Below are 13,683 nucleotides of genomic sequence, written 5' to 3'. Positions count from 1 at the left end.
TAGTTATGAATGTTTGACCTTAGCTTGGGCTCGTCCTACTAGCTCTTTTAACTTAGTTTAACCTCTTTCTATTCATCTACGTTTTGCCTCGGGGCTTTTTTTTTTTTTTAACCTTTCTTTCATTCCGTATGTCCTACTTTCCTGATTCCTCTGTGTCTGTCTGTCTGGCCCCTGGCATCTCCCTGGTGTATCTTTTCTTTCTCCTCCAAGCCTAAATTGCTCCTCCTACTTACTCTCCCTTCCCAGAAGTCCAGCCTATACCTTTTCCCTTGCTATTGGCCATTCAACTTTTTATTAGACCAATCAGGTGCCTTATGCAGGCAATGTAAAACAGCAACACATCTTTATATGATTAAACAAATGCAACACATCTTTACATAGTAAATCAAATGCAACACATCTTTACATAGTTAAACAAATATTCCTCAGCAGTAGGATGCACAGTAGGATGTGGGTGTTGGTTGGGGGAATGGGTGGGGCTAATGGACAAACACTGACAAGGAATGGACTTTGTGATGCTCTCAAGTGTTTAATGGACTTGGGGACTTTTGTTGCTGGCAGCGTCCACTTGTATTCATTCACGGAGGGCACTTGTAGGGGTACTTACTGTGTGCAGATTCAGTGTTGGCATGGGACTGTAAAGATGACCAAAGTCAGCAAAGCAACAGATGTTTGCTTTCATCTCTGTGGCTCTGGGCCAAGTGCCTCCATGGAAAACACTCTTCCCCTCCAGTAGTAGAACCAGCCAGCTTCTGAGATCTCAGTCAGGTACAGAGAAGAAGGAAAATGTCCCAGCCTCGGGCAATAAGGCCAAGCACACAGTAGGCCATGTGTGCTCATATATCTGAAAAGACATGGCAAATGAAGGAAAATACTAAACAGTAAAAGTAATTGTGGATGGGGAAAAGCTTTCTGAAAACTTCTTACATTTGTCTTATTTGCAAGTTTTTTTTAAAGACAGCCACAAATAACTGAGTACTTTTACAGCTCAGGCTGGCGTTTATCATTCCTCTTTCTAGAGGGACTGTCCTACATGGCCTTCAAAGGGTTCCTGGTCTGGATGAGAGACTTGTTTTCAGTGGCCACAGGTCTGGGGCCCTAGAGAATCTATAGAAGAGGTAATCCATAATTCCTATGTCTCCTGGCTAGCTGTCAGAATCTCATCTCCCAAACTGTTCTCCTTAGGACCTTGGGAGGTTATCTCTCCTGCTTACCCCTTCCCAGCAGAGGTCTTTGAATTCCCACATCCTCAATTTCCCTTTGCTGCAGCACTTCCCAACTGCACCCCACCCCATCCCTCCATAGGAACAGGAACTGCCCTGGAGGAGGGTCTGCGGGGGCCTGCCCATGACAGCCCCTCCTGCTTTTTAAAGTGTAATTCAGGTTATTTTTTCCTTAAATGCGTGACTTTGCCTCTCCCACACTGAAGCTCAGCTGCCACTGTGCAGCCACCTACTCACACTGCTGCAGGATGTCGCCACGCTCAGAGCTCTGGTGTTCCCACCAGGAACCATCTCAAGGTTCTCTGGAGACAAAAGCATGTCTAGGCACAAATGGTCATGTCCTTTGTTACTTATCATCTGATCAAGGTGTGGATCTAACCGTGGTCCTCGAGTCAGGCCATCAAGGCTAATTGGTCTTGAGTGCATATGTGGTGTGTGTGTGTGTGTGTGTGTGTGTGTGTGTGTGTGTGTGTGTGTGTGTTTGTACAGGTCTTTATCATGAAAACAGTCATGTGGGAAGATGAGTCTTAAAAGACTTCTGTATTCAGATCAGAGCTGTCTGCTCCCTCCAGAAAGAGTTGGGGAGTCAGTGGTCTTCCTGGGGCTTGGAACAAGGTAGAACTCAAGCTTGTCCTTGTATGGCATTTGTGAGAGTTTTACAGACCAGATTGCAGGTAGACAGTGGGATAGCCTTGACTATTCTTGAAGACAGATGTTCAGATGTCTGTTCATCACTTGTTCAAGATCCCTCAAGGTTCTAAATGTGCCCTTTTCTCCAATTATATCCCTACTCTCTTCCAATGAGGGGCTCACCGAGTCCCAGAACTCCTTCCAGGGAGCCTGCCACCCCTGTAGCTCACTTCTGATTGAGTTCATTCTCTCTTTGCCAGCAGATGTCAGCCAACTCCAGCACGACTAGGTGCCTTGGATGCCTGCTGGTTACTGTCTCTGCAATCGCCACTCCTTAATCAAGTCTGTGTTCTGCTCTTTGGGGGAAATGTAGGATAAAGAGATTTCAAAGAGTCTGGTTGTGTTTTGCATCTTGAACACACCTCAGTCTAGACAAACCACATTTCAACCTCTCAAGGCCTGGATAGCAGTGTCAGCTAGGCAACCTCTGAGCTTAGAACAACCTTTCTACATGCTTCTTGTATTGAAAATTAGGACAAATTGGAGTGTATTATACCACATATACAGCTACAGTTTGAGACCTATTTACACTGTCATCAAAATTATGGCATTAAATTTTTAAACTAAAAAAATGGAGAAAACTTAAATTTGGTTTTAAAATTCTTCCTCCAACTCAATCCACTTTCATTTGGTTATTTGTTTATTTTATTTATTTATTTATTTATTTGGTTTTTCGAAACAGGGTTTCTCTGTGTAGCTTTGTGCCTTTCCTGGGACTCACTTGGTAGCCCAGGCTGGCCTCGAACTCACAGAGATCCACCTGGCTCTGCCTCCCAGTGCTGGGATTAAAGGCGTGCACCACCATCGCCCGGCGGTTATTTGTTTATTTTATTCCTACATAAAATACAGGAATATCCAGAACCCTTTCCTACATCTTCCTTCTGACCCTCTGAGATATCAATTACACGAGGCTGGTGAGTCTTCCCTGTCTTAGTAAGCTTTCTGTTGCTGTGAAGATACAACATCACCAAGGCAACTTAAAGAAGGAAGTTACTGGGGGCTCACAGTTTCAGAGGATAAGTCCATGACCATCATGGTGGAGAGCATGGCATCAGCAGGCAGGTAGGCATGGTGCTGGAGCAGCAGCTGAAAGTCACATCTCATCCACGAGCATGAAGCAGAGAGGCCTAACAGGGAATGGTGAGGGCTGTTGAGACCTCAAAGCCCACCCCCAGTGACACACCTCCTCCAACAAGGCCACACCTCTTAATCCTTCCCAAACAGTTCCACCAACTGGTAACTAAGTATTCAAACATGTAAACCTACCATTGTGGTGGCTTGAATAAGAATGGCCCCCATACGCTCATATGTTTGGATTCCTAGTTACCAGGGAGTGGAACACTTTGATCGGATTAAGTGGTGTAGCCTTGTTGGAGGAAGTGTGTCACTAGGGATGGCTTTGAGGTTTCAAAAGCCCTGCTAAGCCCAGGTTCTTGCTTTGCTTGAAGATCATGATATAACTCTCAGCACCATGCTTCCTGTTGATAATACTGGACTACGCCTCTAAATCTGTAAGCACGCCCCCAAATAAATGCTTCCTTTCATAAGAGATGCCTTGGTCATGGTGTCGTTTCACAGCATAGATCAGTGACTAAAAGCATGTTTTAGGTAGTACATATTTGCATGTGTCCCCATACACAATATGCTGTATTCTGTTATACATTTAAAATTTTTGTATAAGCATACTGTATTTAGTCTCTTTTTGTAGGCATCATGTTTCTGAGATTCACTTGTGAATTAATTCACATTAAATCTGGCTCACTTTTCCTGATACTTTATTTCATTGTATAGGTAAGCTACAGCCCACTTATTGCTCCTCTGCTGAGGTGTTCACAGTTCTCTCTCACTATTATAGTCAGTGGTGTAGGCAAAGTCCTTTTACTTGCTGCTGTAGTTTGGAGACAGCTTGAGTGCATCCCTTGAAGGTTCATGTGTTAGAAGCTTTGTCCCCAAAATGGCAACATTAAGTGGTGGTGAAATTTTTAAGAGGCAGGTTTATTGCAGGATAAAGAGGTCATTGGGATGATGCCCTTTGAAAGTGTTAATGCTGGTCTTACAGAGTGAATCAGTTCCCACAGAGTGAGCTATCTATCATTAAAGAGGAAAAGTGGTTCCTCTCCGCTATCTGCTTCCTGTTTCATTTTGTGACCATTCTTGCACTTCTGCTAGGACAACCTCACAAGAGAGGAGCAGAAGCTGGCATCATACCCTTGAACTCCCATGACTAGGTTAAACAAACCCCTTTTCTTTGTAAAGTGCCTAGCCTTGGGTTTTTTTAAGTAGTATGTATATATGTGTGTGCCTGTATAAACCACTTGCATTTAAGTGCCTGTGGAGGCCAGAAGAGAGTGCCAGATTTCCTGGAATTGAGTTTTAGGCCATTGTGAGCAAACTAATATGGGTGTTAAGAACTGAACCTACATTCTTTACGAGAGCTATGAGTGCTCTTAACAACTGAGTCATCTCTTAAGCCCTGGTATTCTGTCATAGCAGTAAAAAAAAAAAGACTAATACAGTTGCCTTACCAATGGTCTGTTGGAAACCCTGGTAAAACAGACTAGGGCTTGGCATTTGTACCAGAAGTGAGACAATGTTTGGGACTCAGCCCTCAACCTGTGGGATCTGATGGTCTCTAAGCAGACAGTGTCAGAGTTGAGCTGAATCAGAGGACACTGCTGAGGTCTGCTGCAGAAGTGATTGCTTGCTGGGGTGTGGGTTGCGGTGATATTTTGTTTGCTTTAACAAATATAGCTTGCCTGGAGATCAGAGAAGCAGAGCCTCTAGCCACTAGAAATACTTCTTACCTCTAGGAATCCTCAGACTGAAAGGGCCAAGCTCCGGTCTCCACCCCGCCTTATCACTTCCTCTCTCTGCTTAGCCATATCACTTCCTGTTTCCTCCTCCCAAGTGCTGGGGTTAATGGTGTGTGACACCATGCCTGGCTTCTAGTGGCTAGCTCTGCACTCTGATCTCCAGGTAAGCTTTATTTGTTAAAGCACAAACAAAATATCACATTTCCCCTTTTTTGCCTTAAATAAAAAAGGTTAAAATCCTCCATACATCTAGAGTTGACAAAAGCATTATATATTGTGAGAGAATCCAAGTTTGATTTTCTGCATCTCAGATTGGGGAACACTACCTAACATGCTCTTCGAGGATAGTACTACCTGGATGGCAAAGCATGATAAAATAATCACAAGAAAGAAAAGTTTCACACTTGTATAACTCATAAACATGAATACAAAACTTATTTTCTTTACATATGTATGTGTGTGTCCTATGTGTGAATATACATGTATGTTTTTATGTGTGGGTACATGTATGTGCATACACAAGCAGAAACCTAAGGTTGGTGTTGGGAATCTTCACCCACTCTTCTACCCTGCTCTTTGAGGTAGGGTTTTACTAGACAGTTTGCTTCAGCAATTCCATCTCCTTAAAAGGATGGAATTGCTGCCAAAGTGCCAGACCCACCTGCCATTTACATGGGTTCTGGGAACTGAACTCTTATAAATTGTTAATGGTTAATCTCTTTCTAAGAAGAAAGGGGGATATGATGTAAAAATGGTGGGAAAAAGATAGATAATTATAATAAAAAGGGTAGATTATTGAATCTACTTTAATCCAAAAAAAAAACAACTGTTAATCTCAAAATATTTTACACTGGTATGGTTCTCTTGGTTTTTTTTTTTTTTTTTTTTTTTTTTTTTTTGGCAAGAGTTTTTGCCACTGAGCCATCTTCCTAGCCCAATGCAAAAATTCTTAACAGAATACTGGCTGACACTAGAAAGGAATGCATTAATTCTTGCATAACTAAGCCCAAATAAATAGAAATTTATTAAATTGCTTCAAAAGGCATTGAAAATAATCTTAAGGAACTCAGTAAGAAGATATAAGAGAAGCTGTAGATAACCACTATTGTGTGAATGTGTTTAGAGTGTCTTTCACAGTTTTTCTGTGTTAGAACCTTGGTCCTTAGTGTAATGAGGCTGAGGTGGTGTGACTTTCAAGATGGGAGGCAAAATCGTCAGGGGGTTTCCTACCCTCAGAAGGGATTATGCTGGTCTACCATAGTGATCTATCAATACTTGCTTCTTGCTTTACCATGGAACCTCTCCTCCATGTATTTCCACTCACTGTGATGCCATCTGCCACATCATGAGGCAGTCATGAAGTCCTTATCAGAGTTTAGATGTTAGTATGTAGCATGAATCCTAAATAGTCTTAATAACTAAAAACCCAGAGTCAGAGATCAGGGTAAATGCAGAAAAATCAGAGAAGTAAAGGAGCCAGCCCAGCCGAAGTCACCTCTTACCTCCACGGCTCCTCAGACCTAAAAGGGGCTGAGCTCCTGTCTCTTATCACTTATCACTACCTCTCTCAGCCCAGCCATATCACTTCCCATCCATACAGACCTACAGGCCTCTATGGTTAGCTAGTGGCTGGCTTCACTCTCTGATCTTCAAGCAGGCTTTATTTGTTAGAGCACAAAATATCACCACATTTCCCCCTTTTGTCTAAAGTAAAAGATGAAAAGTTATAACTAATATAAGAAAAATTATATACAACAAATACATCAACAATGTCTAGTGCATAAACATTCGACAAATTCAGAGAAAACGCTCCATTATCTATCCTTTCTTGGTGAGTCCAAAAGATTGTACCTAAGTCACTCTCTGTTCCAACTTGCATTACCAAAACTATCTTTTCATGTCTCTCAACCCTAAACACATTACAGCTCTTTAGTGAATTTCTTTTCTGAATCTGGTAACAAGGAAAACTATAACTATAAGTCTTCAACTCTATCAGAGACCCAAGAAGAAAATAATATTACCTGAGGAAGCAAGAAGTACAAGCAAGCAACTTCCAAAAATTTTGAAAAATGACAGAAACAACTGGATTCCTGGACAGTCATTGAAGGTTCCTCTGCAACATTGGGGCATCCATCTGCAGTTTACAGGCCTAGCATATCTGACAGACTTTTCTGTAAAGCAGGGTATTCTGAAGGGCTGTCCTACCTTGTCTTCGCAAAGTTTGCCAGTTATTTCCTTTTGTGTCCTGCTTGTCCAATTTGGATGGCATACTGTCAGCAGTCAAGGCAAGAGCACTTCTTGCCCAGTGACTAACTTTTGCCACAAAGAAAGTAAATTCCATATGGAGTTTCTTTCTTTGATGACCATCATTTTCTCTGAAGTAGATTGGTGATGCCAGGAGCAGACATGTCTCATTGTCATAAAAAAAACCCCTTAGGTTAATAAAACATTTTAAATGCCATATTCTATAGGTCTTTGAAGTATTTGAAGACCATCTATCTAAAATATATCTCTATATGATCTTGAAAGCACATCTAACATATCTACACATTTGATCATCATAAATGACTAATTATTAATCTGTTTCTTGATTATCCTAGTTTATAAAAATAGCTTTCAAAAATTAGAATTTTGCCCACCCACACACATATGTTTTTTTTTTTCCAAGACAGGGTTTATCTGTGTAACTTTACACCTTACCTGGAACTCACTTGGTATCCCAGGCTGGCCTTGAACTCACAGAGATCAACCTGGCTCTGCCTCCTGAGTGCTGGGATTAAAGGCATGAGCCACCACCGCCCGGCTTTGCCTTATATTTTTAAGTGAGCTATATAAACATAATCCCTTAAACAAGAGTAGAAATATACATACAATGTAACAAAATTGACTTTAAATTTGTATCAGTAAACTAAAATCCATACCAGTGTAAAATATTTTGAAATTAACAGTTGTTTTTTTTGGATTAAAGTAGATTCAATAATCTACCCTTTTTATTATAATTATCTATCTTTTTCCCACCATTTTTACATCATATCCCCCTTTCTTCTTAGAAAGAGATTAACCATTAACAATTTATAACCAACCCCCCTTAAATAAAAATAAACATTCATAATTTATTTTTGGCAATGTGGGTGTAGTTCTGTAGACTACTTCTTGTTGATTGGGGGCACTGGTAATCTTTGGGGGACCCTAAGAAAATTTTGAGATAATGAACAAGTCCTGGGATGACCAGCAGTATACTTTGTTGATAGATATCACCTGTCAAGATTCAGAAGATCTCCCCTGGTCATACCTGATCCATATTATTCTGGAATAAATACACAACCTCTTATCTCCTGTGGGAACAAAACTCCAAGACATTTTTGATTTCCATTTGACAAATATATTTTTAATTTCTTTCCCTTTTTTGGCTTTGTTTTGTTTTGTTTTGAGACAGGGTTTCTCTGTATATCTTTTGAGCCCTTTCCTGGAACTCACTCTGTAGCCCAGGCTGGCCTTGAATTCACAGAAATCCTCCCACCTCTGCCTCCTGAGTGCTGGGATTAAAGGCATTCACCACCACCGCCCAGCTTGATTTTTTTAAAAGTAAGATAGCCCTAAAGTATCTAAGTTGTTTCAATTTTTCATTCTTGTTCATAAGCCCATGTCTGCTAGCAGCTGTCTTTTGCTCATTATCATTCAAAAAAGTTCAAAATCAACACAATAATATACAGGATCCAGACTCCCTGTGTATTTCCCATCTCTACGTGGCTTATTCTTTTTTTTATATTACTTTACTTCTCTCTTTAAAGACTTTATTATATTATTTTTAAACTATTTCTTTCTTTCTATAACTGTCCATACCTTTCTTATTTCTTTCTTAAGCCTATGCACATTGTAAAACACATTGGAACCTCTAAAACACTTTGGAACCTGTTTAGAAGGTTTTGTTGTTGTCTAGACCTCTTTTTACTGTGTATATTTTAGCTTTTTTATCCATCTGAGCAAAAGCTAAATCCACCATGTAGCATACTACCAGAGCTTGTGCTGATAGTTTAAGCATGCAGGCAGCGGCCAGGAGAATCCTCTCTGTACCACAGTCTGTGTGAGAGAGTGCTGCAGAAACCCACCACACTGCTTAGCTCATGGTGACTGGCAGTCCCCTCCATCTTGAAGGCAGCTGCTGGGAGACATGTCTCTGCTTGGCTGCTGGCATGAGACTGTGAGACTAGGAAGCTCAGTGTGGCTCCATTTCTGTGCATTTAGAATTGTTTTAAGCTTTCTCAGGTCTATGTGGATCCATGCCCAATGGTGGGTGCCATTTGTAGCACAAATTCTAATTGGTCTTAATAATTAAAAACCCAAAGTCAGATATCAGGATAAATGCTGAAAGATCAGAGAAGTAACAGAGCCAGCCAGTAACCTCTTCCATGACTCCTCAGATCAAAAAGGGGGCGAATTCCTGTCTCTATCCCACCTCCTTATCACTTCCTCTTTCCACCCAGCCATATCACTTCCTGTTTGTTGTCTATATAGAACTCCAGACCTCTATGGTTAGCTAATGGCTAGCTCCACCCTCTGATCTTCAGGCAGGCTTTATTTGGTAGAGCACAAACAAAATATCACATTAGTACCATGCTCTTGGATCTGCAAAAATTTGAGCAAATAAACTATTTTACTGCATAAAATACCCAGTTTTAGGTATTTTGTCATGGCAACAGTAAACACCAAGATTCCTGTTCATGGTCTTGCTTACTGTCAAGCTTTCTCCTGGGCCACATCTGGGTTGAGGGTCAGGGTGTGTATGTTTTAGTTCCTGCAGGAACCAATACTGATTCTGCAGGATTGCTGTGCCCAGTGAAGCTTCCTACATAGAGACACGGAAAAGGGTATTTCCTAATTCTCTCAGTAGCTGGTGTTCCTGGTCTCAGCAATCTTGTCATTTTTTTTTTTTTGATGTTGTGAAATGGTATCTTGTCCTCACTTTCATTCTGTAATTGTTAGTGTCTTTACTGAGCATTTAGTGTATTTTATGCTCTTTTTCTAGCTTTCAAAAATTTGTTTCTTTCCACTTGATAAGACTTCTGTATTAGTTAAAGAAGTTGCTGTATTAAATACATCTTTTTTGTTGCTGTAATTTTAAAAAATCACAACCAAAAAATAGCTTAAGGAAGAGTTTACTTTGGCTTACAGTACCAGAGGGCTAGAGTCCACAATGGCAGAGGCTTGGTGTGGTAGTGAGAGGAGACAGCTGGCTGATCATATTTTATATGCACACAAGAAGAGAGGGGGAGAGGGGAAGGGAAAGACAGAGAGAGAGAGAGACAAACAGACAGACAGAGAGGCAGAGAGAGAGAGAGAGAGAGAGACAGAGACAGAGACAGAGAGGCAGACAGAGAGGCAGACAGAGAGACAGAGAGAGAGAGAGACAGACAGACAGACAGAGAGGCAGACAGAGAGAGACAAAGAGAGAGAGAGAGAGAGAGAGAGAGAGAGAGAGAGAGAGAGAGAATCTAAAAGTTGACCTTCAGTGACATGCTCCCTCCAGAAAGGCTCTACTTTCTAAAGGTTCCATAGCCTTCCAAGTATTCAAATATATGAGCCCATTTATCATTCAAACCACCACAGGTTCATTGCACATTCTAGATACCACTTGTCAGTCTATTTCCTGTTACTGTAATAGAATACTTGGGGTGGGGTGCTTTATAGATCAATTAACCCATGGTTCTGGAGCCTGGAGAATCCCAGATCAAGGTAGCAGCTACTGGAGAGGGGCTTCATGCTGTTTCATTCTATGGTAGAGGGAAGAAAGGCAAGCCAAAAAGAGGACAATTTGCTGTTATCAGCAATTAATTCCTGCAAGAACTCACCTACCATATAACAACTAACATCCCATAATAACTAAGCGATTCTGTAATAACCCATGCCCTGTCATAATTCACATCCTAAAATAAGTAAAACACACACCTTACAATTAACTCAACCTTGCAATAACTAACCCATCTGAAATAAGTAACCCATGCTGTGATAATCGATCTCAACAACTCATTCCTGAAATGAAGTCTTAGGGTTAGGCTTAGTTCTCATGACCTTATCCCCTCTTAATATCCCATTCTTCAACATGTCTGCACTGGGATACCCAACATTAGCCTGGGGTTTGCAGATATTTTGTTGCAGGCACAGCTGTCTTTTTATTTGGCAAAAATGAATTACATTTGTTAATCTTTTCTTTAAAGACTATGCTTCCTGTTTTGTTCTTTTTTTTTTTTTTTCAAGACAGGGTTTCTCTGTGTAGCTTTGTGCCTTTCCTGGAACTCACTTTGGAGACCAGGCTGGCCTCGAACTCACTGAGATCCACCTGCCTCTGCCTCCCGAGTGCTGGGATTAAAGGCGTGCGCCACCACCGCCCAGCCTGTTTTGTTCTTAAGAAATTCTCTTGATCCTGAAGCTTCCTTTCTTGTGAAATTGTTTTTGTTGGTTTGTTTTGTTTTTTGTATTTAGGTCTTTAATCCATTTAGGAATTTATTTTTCTTTATAATGTGAGCACACCTATTATTTTATCCTTCACTATTATATGCCCATGTGTGTGTTGTTGGTTATTTTCTTTACTCTTTTGGGGAGCCCAACACCCAGCTCCTAAATAAATTGAGGCTTATTCTTTCTTATAAATGCCTGACCTTAGCTTGGCTTGTTTCTTGCCAGCTTTCCTTAACTTAAATTGCCCCATTTACCTTTTGCCTCTGGGCTTTTTCTTTTTCTTATTTCTGTAATCCTCATGGCTGGCTGTATGGCTGGGTGGTTGGCCTCTTCTTTTCTTGCTCCTTGACCTTTCTCTCTCTCTTTTTTTAAGTTTCCTTTCTGTTGTATACAGTGTTCTGCCTGCATGTATCCTTGCAGGCCAGAAGTGGGTACCAGATCTCATTACAGATGGTTGTGAGTTGTCATGTGGTTGCTGGGAATTGAACTCAGGACCTCTGGAAGAGCAGCCAGTGCTCTTAACCTCTGAGTCATCTCTCCAGCCCTGCTCCTTGATCTCTCTTGCTTTCCAAATTTCTCCTTCTATTTATTCTCTCTGCCTGCCAGTTCCACCTATCCTTTCTTGTACCTTGGTCATTTAGCTCTTTCTTAGAATGATCAGGTGTTTTAGACAGGCATAGTAACACAGCTTCAGAGTTAAACAAATACAACATAAAAGAATGCAGCACATCTTTGAATCATTAAAACAAATGTTCCACAGCAGGAACAAATGTAACACATCTTAATATTCCACATGTGTATCTGCACCTGTAGATATAAATGTGTCATTTGTGACCTTGTAACCTTTATTAAACATAGTATTTCTAAGCTGTTCATAGCACCGTTTTCCATGTTCATCCCATACTTTTTGCCAATGAAATCCAATATTCTACTTTCAAATGTTCTTAGTGCTCCTGGCACGTCCCTATATGGATGAGACTATCTTAGACTTCATGGTGCTCCACCTCGACAGCCTGGAACTGAGTGGGCTTTAAGTTTTTGTGGGTAGAATGCTTTCTGGACAATTCAAATTCCCCATCTTTCCATGGTTCCATCTGTAGTTACTTAGATCATCATTTACATTTTATATTTTCTTGGTGCTGGTTTAAAGACTATTAATGACCTGATATGCTGATTTTTGTAAACAGCCTTGAATTTCTTTTTAGTAATCTATTTCCCTATCACCTGTGAGTAGTGATAATTCTTTCATGACTTTCAAACCCTCAGTGTGTCTTCTGGTCTCACTGCTTTTGCTAGGATCTACACATACCTGAGCAGAGAAGGTAAGGGGATGCAGGTCCAAGGTCTCCGAGGTTAGTGGTCATGACAGATTTGCTGGGATTCTCAGTAGACACATTTAAATAAATTAAGGAAGTTTCTTCTGACTTTAGCTTGCTGAGTTTTATCATGATTGTTGTTAATCAGAAATAGGTATTGAGCCAAGCATGGTGGCACACCCCTTTGATCCCAGCACTGGGGAGGCAGAGGCAGGCAGATCTCTGAATTTGAGGCCAGCCTGGTCTACAAAGTGAGTTTCAGTATAGCCTGGGCTACAGAGAGAAACACTGTATAGAAAAAAAATGAAAAAGAAAAGATATCTAGTCCTATCAATGTTTTTTATGTATGTGTATGTGTATGTTCCTGTGGTTCAGGTGCATATAGACACATGTTCATGAAGTGGAAATCAGAGATAAATCCTCAGCAGGCTGTCTACCTCCTTCGAGACATGGTCTTACACTGGCCCGAAGCTCGATTAGGCTGCGCTGACTCGCTAGGCAGCCGCAGAGATCCTGTCTGCTCCGCCCCAGGGGGACTGCAAACCTGACCACCATGCCAAACACTTTTATGTGGATTGTGAGGTCAAACTCAGTCCTCGTGCTTGCAGGGAGTGCTTCCTTCCATTCCTTTATTTATAATAACAGAACAATGAGAAGGTACAAAAAACTCTCTAGCAATAATACTCATGAAAAAATGTCCAAGGCCCAATTTTTTTTAAAGTAATATTTTAAGCTGGGCAGTGATGGTGCACGCCTTGAATCCCAGCACTGAAGAGGCAGAGGCAGGTGGATCTCTATGAGTTTAAGGTCAGCCTGGTCTACACAGTGAGTTCCAGAAGGCTACACAGAGAAACCTTGTCTCAAAAAACTGAAATAATCATATTTAAGTCTTTGAAAATTTATTTTTATTTTTTTATGTGAATGGGTGTTTTGCTTGCATGCATGTCTGTGCACCACATGAATGCTGTGCCCACAAAGGCCAGAAGACAGCATCAGATCCTCTGGGTCTGGAATTATAGGTAGTTATAAACTTCCATGTGGGTGCAGGGTATTGAACTCAGGTCCTCTGGAAGAGCAGCCAGTGAGCCATCTCTCCAGCCCTGACAATTTCGTACTATGTATTTTGATTATATCCACCCCAGCTCCTCTCAGATCCACACTTACCTCTCTTCCCCCACAACTTCA

The 13,683-nt window shown here is 41.1% G+C and overlaps 1 protein-coding gene across 2 annotated transcripts in view; it reads right to left on the bottom strand.

Annotated features, from left to right (window-relative positions):
* Window positions 1-10: 10 nt before the first annotated feature.
* Window positions 11-13,683, bottom strand: part of Pigg (phosphatidylinositol glycan anchor biosynthesis class G (EMM blood group)) — a 54,190-nt gene continuing 40,517 nt past the window's right edge. For both annotated transcript variants that reach the window (XM_016004323.3, XM_076547104.1), the window contains one exon: window positions 11-844. In XM_016004323.3, the coding sequence (XP_015859809.1) occupies window positions 679-844 (166 nt within the window). In that variant the 3' untranslated portion in view covers window positions 11-678. The remainder of the gene's footprint in view (window positions 845-13,683) is intronic.

This window comes from Peromyscus maniculatus, chromosome 10, assembly GCF_049852395.1.
Source record: "Peromyscus maniculatus bairdii isolate BWxNUB_F1_BW_parent chromosome 10, HU_Pman_BW_mat_3.1, whole genome shotgun sequence".
Classification (NCBI taxonomy): Eukaryota; Metazoa; Chordata; class Mammalia; order Rodentia; family Cricetidae; genus Peromyscus; species Peromyscus maniculatus.
The sequence above is the reverse complement of the archived record's forward strand: the minus strand, read 5'-3'. Positions and strand labels throughout refer to the sequence as shown.